Source organism: Poecilia formosa, unplaced genomic scaffold (assembly GCF_000485575.1).
Source record: "Poecilia formosa unplaced genomic scaffold, Poecilia_formosa-5.1.2 Scaffold62, whole genome shotgun sequence".
NCBI classification, from domain to species: domain Eukaryota; kingdom Metazoa; phylum Chordata; class Actinopteri; order Cyprinodontiformes; family Poeciliidae; genus Poecilia; species Poecilia formosa.
The window spans coordinates 542,933-551,131 of record NW_006800001.1 but is presented as its reverse complement, the minus strand read 5'-3'; the positions used below and the strand labels follow the sequence as shown (position 1 = coordinate 551,131).

Sequence of the window (8,199 nt, the reverse complement as noted above, 5' to 3'; positions counted from 1 at the left end):
TCCAAGGTACACTAACACACCAAGAAGAATGCTGTCCAGTTACAATCAGCCATATTTGAATGCCTTTTTCTCTTTAAAGCACAAGGGGAATTAATTAAAGGGCATGGTAAAAATATTCACACCCCTTTTACTTTATTTATTTATTTTTTTTTACATTTTGTTGCATTACAGCCACAAACTTCAATGTATTTTATTGAAATGTTATGTGACAGGCATGCGCAGAAGAGTGCTTAAATGTGAAGTGTAAAGAAATTAAACGAGCTTTTCAAATTTCTTTTCCAAATAAAAATATGACAACCACTGCTTGAACGCTTGAATCGGTATTCACAACCATGTCATGCTGCTGTTGGGTCTGTAAAACTTTTGATGTATGTCTCTAGCAGTTTTGCAGATGTAGAAAAAGTGCCTCAGCCTGGGGAAGGGGGCTGGGATTCAGCACTTTTTTCTTTTAGTTCTTGTCTGCGTTATTCTAACACATGGATATGATTTGAGCTAAATACCTCTGGTGGTATGCTTGGGGCCATTATTCAGCTGGAATAATGGAATAATGGCCCTTTTCAAGTCTTTTCAAGTCTTTGTTTGTTAGCATGAATTGTTTTTTTCTGTTTTTTGCCGAATTTCTCTGCATTTGGTTGCATCCATCTACTGCAGCATGTCTTGTGGCAAACTGGAAGTGGGGCTTCGTCCAGTGATTGTTTTCATCCCAGTAGAAGGAAAAACATCCCCAGAGGATGATGCTGGAATCACCGGCTATCAGATACGAAAGGGGGTTAAAAAAGAGGCACACTTTCAGATTTTAGTATGCAGTTATAGTAGGGGTGGTGTGTGCAGGGGGGTCGTTGCTTTTATGTTTTAATACAACAAAATAAGTAATTGAATACCATATATGCTTTTGATTAACCTTCAAAGTTATAAAAATCCTAACAGAATACATTGAGGTTTGTGGTTGCTAGGTGGAAAATATGAAAATACTGCAGGAACATGAATACATTTGCTACACTTGATGCTATGTGATTTGTCACAGGACAAACAACAGTATGCCTTGATGCTCATCAAGGAGGCGGAGGAGATCATTGGCACCACTAACTCGAGTCCCGCTGCTCAGATTTTTCGGACCCTGGTCGGCACTTTTAAATCGAACGTAGAAGACTTCGTGTTGCGGGCGGAACAAAGGCAGAAAGATTTAATGTCAGTCGTGCATTTGTTCAGGTTTTGTAAACAGGTTTGTAGCTTTGTAAATCATTTCTTAGTATATTTCTTCTCACTGGGCCTCTACAAAACTTTACTCGTTTTGTTTCGTATTTCCAGGCAACAGACTGGGCTAAAGAATGTCGTAGCCTTTTGGATCAGGTCGAAGAAGGATGTTGCTCATCTCAGACCCTAAACACACTTCAGATGCAACGAGAGAGATTAGCTGGTGAATTTTCCGCCCCACACTTCCAGGCTCTGAGGGCTAAGGCCTCTGCCATGGGAGCAGAGGCCTCCGGGATGCTGAGAGCCTGGAATGCAGCCTGGATCCAGAGCCAGGAAGTCAAGCAGCGTCTTGAGGAGATGCAGGAGAAGCACAAAGGCGCAGAAAAGAACCCGACCCAGCAGACCACAGCTGCAAACCCTCTGGGGGAGCAGGAAGAAGAGGAGAGGGAGGGGAAAAGGAATGAGCCGGGGGAAGCTCGGAGCTCTCCCATCCCACAGCAGAGCTCTCATGTGGACGTCGTCAGCACTCTGAAATGTCAGGCAGAAGCCGTCTCCGCGGCATTCTCAAAGCACAACTGTGAATCTGACCTCAGCATTAAGAAAGAATTACTTGAAGCACAACGCAAAAACTCAGAAAATACTTCTGCTTTGTCACAAACTGCCGATTTTCACACAGCGAGCCAATGCAAGTCGAAAGAGCACCACAGCATTGCAGATCTCAGCGGTGCAGAAAGAAAGGATTTCCCGGCCCATCAGACTCTGGGTCGGTCTCTGAGCGAGGGCTCGTATGAGACGAGTGTCTCTGGCTTCTTGCCTCTAAGTCACAAACACTGCCACGGCAGGAAACACTCCCTGGATCAGAATCTGCAGCCCACCCAAAAGCTGCAGACTTTACATCAGGAGGGCGTGCAGCCAGACAACCTGAGCTGTGAGTCGAAAAGAGACGGTAAACAAGGGGAGGGAAAGGACGGTACCATCCCCACCCGGAGTCCGGAGGATTTAAGGACTTCAGAGACATTACTCACTCCAGCAGAAAGCAACATTTTGTAAGTAATCCTCCCTTCTTTGGTTTCTAAAGGAAACTGGAGGACAGGAAATGGAAAACAGCAAATGCAATCACATACACTCATATTCAGTAACTTAGAATATCATTTAAAAGTTTATTTACTTCAGTAACTTAATCCACTAAATAAAACACATCACATATAATCTCATACAGACTGCTTTCAAGACTTTTATTTCCTTAAAATCATAATTTTTCACCTTAGAGTTGAAATTAAATGTTCTAATTTAATTTTTTTTAAAAAGTGACACATTCGGTTTTTTGTGCTGTCTGACGAGGTTGTTGGACTAAGATTACTGGGCGTTTAGATGTTTTGGTGAACGTCTGATATGTTAAATGACATCTGACTCATTTACTTTAAGGCAACACCTCAAGCAGAAGTCTGGTTTATTGCTGGGTACAATTTTCAGATGCCAGAAGATGTTACGTTTATACATTGAAGCCGTTCAAACTAGTCAAAGACTTGGAGTTTTGTCCTGTGGTCTCTGGAAACAGAAATGAATCAGTTTTGACCGTAATCAATCAAGCAATCAATCAAATTTTATTTGTAAAAGCACATTTCAGCAGTGAGGCAGTTCAAAGTGCATCATAAACGCACAAACATCAAAAGCTGAAACGTTACACTTTTCCGAGTGTCATCGTTACACATCAAACTGTTAGTTGATGTGTAATGATGACATCAACTGTTTCATTTATTGTGAAACAATAAATGAAACAGTTCATTTAACAGTCTTGATTTTTAAGGCACTCAGTGTTTCGCTTTGCAGTTTTCTGGATGTTTGTTCCAGATTTGTGGTGCATAGAAGCTGAATGCTGCTTCTCCATGTTTGGATCTGGTTCTGGGGATGCAGAGCAGAACCAGAACCAGAAGACCTGAGAGGTCTGGTGGGTCGATACAACAACGACAACAACAATAACAACAACAACAACAGATCTTTAATGCATAGTGGTGCTAAACTGTTTCGTGTTTTATAAACTAAGTATTTTAAAGTTTATTCTCTGACCTACAGGGAACTTTAGCACTGGGTGATGTTCTCTGTCCTCCCCTATGTGAGAATAATAACAGATTTGGGGGAAAAAGCCAGAATATCATCTCAACAGTTTGTTGCTTACAATGTTAGCAACATTGTAAGTTGTTAACTTACAATGTTGCGATTGTATCTATTGTACTATTGTATCCATTGTGTCCAGAAAAAATATAGTAACTCAGAATAAGATTTTATGAAAAATATTGACGAGTAGTATTAATGTTTTGTATCAGCCCCACATTTTTTCCACACTGGTTTGAGTGGCAGCGTCTCGTTTTTTGGGTGTTTTGCTGCAGGAGGGATTGGTGATGATTTTTTTTTTTTCCTTTTGAAATTAGATCACATCATGATGAATGAATGTTGTGTGGAAATGTTGAAGCAACATCAGCCATGAAGTTAATGTTTGGGTGCAAATACTTTGCCAACTGGACAATGTCCCTAAGCAACTGATCAGATTATTTACAAAGTGGCTTAAGGACAATAAAGTCAATCGTTTGGAAGGGCCATCACAAAAACCAGCTCTACGAAATGCTCTGAAAAAAGTATTAAAACCTTTTAGTTTGGAAAAAGTAATGGTAAAAATAAAAAAAATTAAAAAGGCTCATTACTCTGGCATTCAGCAAGTAAAAATATTTGATTTATCCTAATTGATCTAATCAAATGTCAGACAATGAGAAAAACCTGTTGTGTCTTTTCTGTGCCGGTGTGTGGTTTCAGCTGTGAAGATGTAAAAGAAATATTCGCATGGATCAAAGGAGGAAGTTATGTGGTACGCATAGCTAATGAAAAGCGCAATTGTATAAAATCAGTGACTTTGCATTTTTCATTTCCTACTCTTGGAACAGGAAAGTCCAGAAGATCTTGGAGGAGCTCCTGTCCACAGAGCGGGAGTATGTCAAAGCTCTGGGTTACGTCAGAGAGCACTACTTTCCCGAGCTGGAGAGAGCAGACGTCCCGCAGGACCTCCGGGGCCAGAGGGGCAGCATTTTCGGGAATTTGGAAAAGCTCCACGACTTTCACCGCCACTATTTCTCGGACGAATTGGAGAGCTGCGTGAAGGAGCCGTTTAGAGTCGGGCGCTGCTTTTTGCGTCATGTGAGCTCCTGAACTGCTTCCTGAATTGCTTTCCTTTGCACCGTGTGCAGCTAAGATCCCGTTTATTACGACCCTAATCAAGATTTTATCTGAGCCAGCTGTAATTCGGCAGATTTGATTCAGTGTAGAGTCACGATTTTTCAGTTCTGACCTTAAATTTGGATAATTGACCATAATCAGTTGCAGCGAAAACCATTCCAGATGTTTCATAGCTGAAGAACTGAGAATACGTCTGCTGCTTCCAAAAATGTCTGAGTTTCTTTTAAAACAATTTAAACCAGTAATTTTCTAAACAGGACGGGAGTAAGTGTTTGACTAATAGAAGTGCGACTTATTGTTCTCACCTCTGCGTTTCACATTCTGACACAAGTTAGTTTTAAAGGTGATGATGGTTGATGGTGTTTATTTGTTCCCTTTTTTTTCAGAGAGAGAGTTTTGCTTTGTATGCCCTTTACAGCAAAAACAAACCTCAGTCTGACTCTCTTCTTACCAATCATGGAAAAAGTTTTTTCAAGGTGAGAACCCCACCTTTTTTTTGTCTTGGGTCCCAAAAATAATTTAGTTATTTTCTGTAGCAGGGAAAACATGAAACTTATTTTATCCCTTAGCCTGGTTTATATGTTGTCACTTCCTGGGTCTTATTGGTATTTTCTTAGATAATCCAGAACAAAAGCGGTGCACGATTTTGAAGTTGAGGGAAAATTGCCATACGCCAGGCTTTTCAAAAATACTAATCTGACAGTTGTGTTGTCCATTTGCATTAAACCTGACTGAGTTGATACTTTTGCTGCAGTTTCAGTTGCACATCTATGACTCTGCAAAAATACTGGCTGAAATGTGTCCCATATTTACTTCCAAAATAGCTCAGGCTCAGGCAGATTGGATGGATAGCAACAGTGAATGGCTGTTTTCAAGTCTTGAGTTCAATATTGAACTTTGGGCAGTTCTAAAGCATGAGGGCGCTTTGACCGAAACCTTGCAGCTGTGTTTGCTCCATTCATTTTCTTACATGGTTTTTGTTGGAACATTCGTATGTTGTTCTTCTGCTGTGCACTATGTTTTGTTGGTGTATCACAAAAAAAGAGTGCACGCCATTGGAGTCTTTAGCTGTAAAATGATGAAACTAAATAAAATGAACAGGTAAGAAAATTGGTGCAAAGCACTGTATAAAGGTTCGAACCATTTACATCATAACTTCATAAGTTTACTTTTATGGGTTTAAACTGACTGATGGACTGAGTTTTAGCCCACTTAAAAAAATACATGCATAACTCGATTGCCAGTAAATTCAATAACCTTCATTCACCATTTCGTACCACATCTGCACTCTAACCACAATGTTGCTTTGTTTCTGTTGCGTCATTCAGCAAAAGCAGCTAAAGCTGGGGGATAAAATGGACTTATGGTCCTACTTGCTGAAGCCTGTGCAGCGCATCAGTAAGTACAACTTGCTGCTGCAGGACGTGATGAGGGAGTGTGGACCGGAGCAAACGAAAGAGGTCGCCGAGATCAAGGCAGCTCTGGAAGTCATCCACTTCCAGCTTCGCCACGGCAACAATCTGCTGGCCATGGACGCCATCCGCCAATGTGATGTAAGCGGGGACGCAGGAGTCGTTTTAATTTAGCGTCGAAACGATATCAAGCAAGATTAAAGCTTTGTATGTCCTTTACATGCTTTTAAAATCACACTCAGCGAACACAGCAACAAATACAAGATGGAGAATTCCAGACGCGGCTCCGTTCCGTGTGGTGTTAGGCAATTTTACAGGACTTGGTGATGTGTTGGCAGTAACAATACACTCTAAGACGCAAGAAGGCGACTTTATTGATAATACGAAAATTCATCTTTCGTTGGTTTGGTGAGGTTAGTTTTCCTGACATGTACAGGGAGGGAGGTGAGTTAGAAACAATGACAGATCATCAATCTCTCCTGAACTTTTTCCCGAACTTTGCTGTGTTGCTCCATTATCTGGTGAGCAACAGCGGCAGGAATGGAGTTGAACCTACAGGAATGCAGTTATTTCTTCAATGGCAAACAGACGCTCTCTGTCAGAGATAATAAGAAACCTCTGGGGTTTATGGGGGTTTTTTTTATGCTGACTTCTGTCCATTTTAACCTTTCAGGAGCAATCGCTGACATTCCAACAGAGACTGCATAGTAAACGAAATGAAGCTTCCTTTGAAAAGCTGTTTTCACCTTAAATGACCACTCGTCCTCTTGTGTGCGCTCAGGTCAATCTGAAAGAACAAGGTCAGTTGATACGCCAGGATGAGTTCTCGGTAACTTTCAGGAAGAAGAAATGTCTCCGTCACATTTTCCTCTTTCAAGACCTCGTTCTCTTCAGCAAGACCAGAAAGACGGATGTGGGAAATGACACATACGTCTACAAACAGTCCTTCAAGGTAACCATTTAGTTCACGTCCATTCACAAACATGACCCTGCAGAAAAAAACAAACAAACAAAAAAAAAACATTTCTATGTCCAAGATTTAGAAACACTTCCTGACATGCTGACAAGGAGCACTTATGTAATGGATAAAATTGACTAAGCTGATCAGATGCATCTTCAACAACTGTCCTTTTTTTACTTTATCTTAATGATAATGACCCCCTTAAAGATTTCTGAATAAACTTAAAACAACATAAAATAAACATATAAAGCTGACTGTCCTTTATACTTACAGAAAAATGCAATGTTCTTGTTTCTTTTTGTGTCTCTTCCTTTCTACACAACGATAAGCACAACTTACATCTAACATTTTACGCATGTTTGGTGTTTCCTCCTGCTCCTGGAACTGCTTTGCTCCGTTTGGAGCACCGATCTTAAAGAAATCATGTTGTCCTTCTCTTGCATTCAGACGTCTGACATCGGCATGACGCAGAACAGCGGTGACAGCGGCTTGTGTTTCGAGATCTGGTTCCGAAAGAGGAAAAGCCAAGACACGTACACACTGCAAGCTGGAAGCCGGGAAGTGAAGGAGGCCTGGACCAAAGACCTTGAGCGGATCCTGTGGGAGCAGGCCATACACAACAGGGGTACAAATATAAATGCACCTTGATTTGCAAAGCGATTCCATATGGGGAATTCATTTAGTAGGAGCTGTAGTATTAGCCACATGCATTGAAACTCCTTTTTGTATCAGTAAAAAGCTTTAATTAAACATTTTCGTGAAGTTGCTTAATATCACACTGAAAATTTCTGAAACAAATCAACCTTTCATATAAAACCTTCAACAAGTATTGAGAGATCCAGTTTTATGAATTTGTTGTTTGAAACTAACAAACTTGTGGCTCATTTATTGCCACGTTTCCTCAGTATTTTGTACAACTCCGTTCTGCGAATGGGACTGTTTATAGTCTTTCTAAACAACATTTCATAAGGCCGCAGAAAACAGAAACGGGGATATTTGGCCATTTCCCATTGTACAATCTATCTGGGGACTGACGCTGGGAGCTGCAGGTCACTAACAGTGAGGTTTGAAGATTTTTTTAACACTCTTCTGCTCATGGTGTGAAAAAATAAATATACCTCCTTATCCAGCCTAGTGGATAGAGTTGGACAAGAGCTGGGGTAGGCTCTGGATAAGTCACTTTTTTATCACAGAATAAAAAAAATAAAATATAGAAAAACCCTCAGAAACTTCCTAGAAATCCTGATGAGGATTTTATTAAAAGATCTCATTTATATCAATTTTAAGGAATTGTTGGGGACATTTATGATTTTGCATGTCAAACAGTTTGTATTTTTAGAAATTTGTTTTAATGAGATCATACCTCTGCAAGTCAGTGTACATTTATTTCAGTGGTTTTACAATTCA

The 8,199-nt window shown here is 40.5% G+C and overlaps 1 protein-coding gene across 3 annotated transcripts in view; it reads left to right on the top strand.

Moving 5' to 3' along the window:
* quob (quattro b) overlaps positions 1-8,199 on the top strand; it is a 35,963-nt gene that overhangs the window by 25,023 nt on the left and 2,741 nt on the right. For all 3 annotated transcript variants that reach the window (XM_016672502.1, XM_016672501.1, XM_007554199.2), the window contains exons 13-19: positions 1,025-1,222; positions 1,309-2,240; positions 4,131-4,380; positions 4,806-4,895; positions 5,748-5,972; positions 6,613-6,783; positions 7,240-7,417. In XM_016672502.1, the coding sequence (XP_016527988.1) occupies positions 1,025-1,222; positions 1,309-2,240; positions 4,131-4,380; positions 4,806-4,895; positions 5,748-5,972; positions 6,613-6,783; positions 7,240-7,417 (2,044 nt within the window). The remainder of the gene's footprint in view (positions 1-1,024; positions 1,223-1,308; positions 2,241-4,130; positions 4,381-4,805; positions 4,896-5,747; positions 5,973-6,612; positions 6,784-7,239; positions 7,418-8,199) is intronic.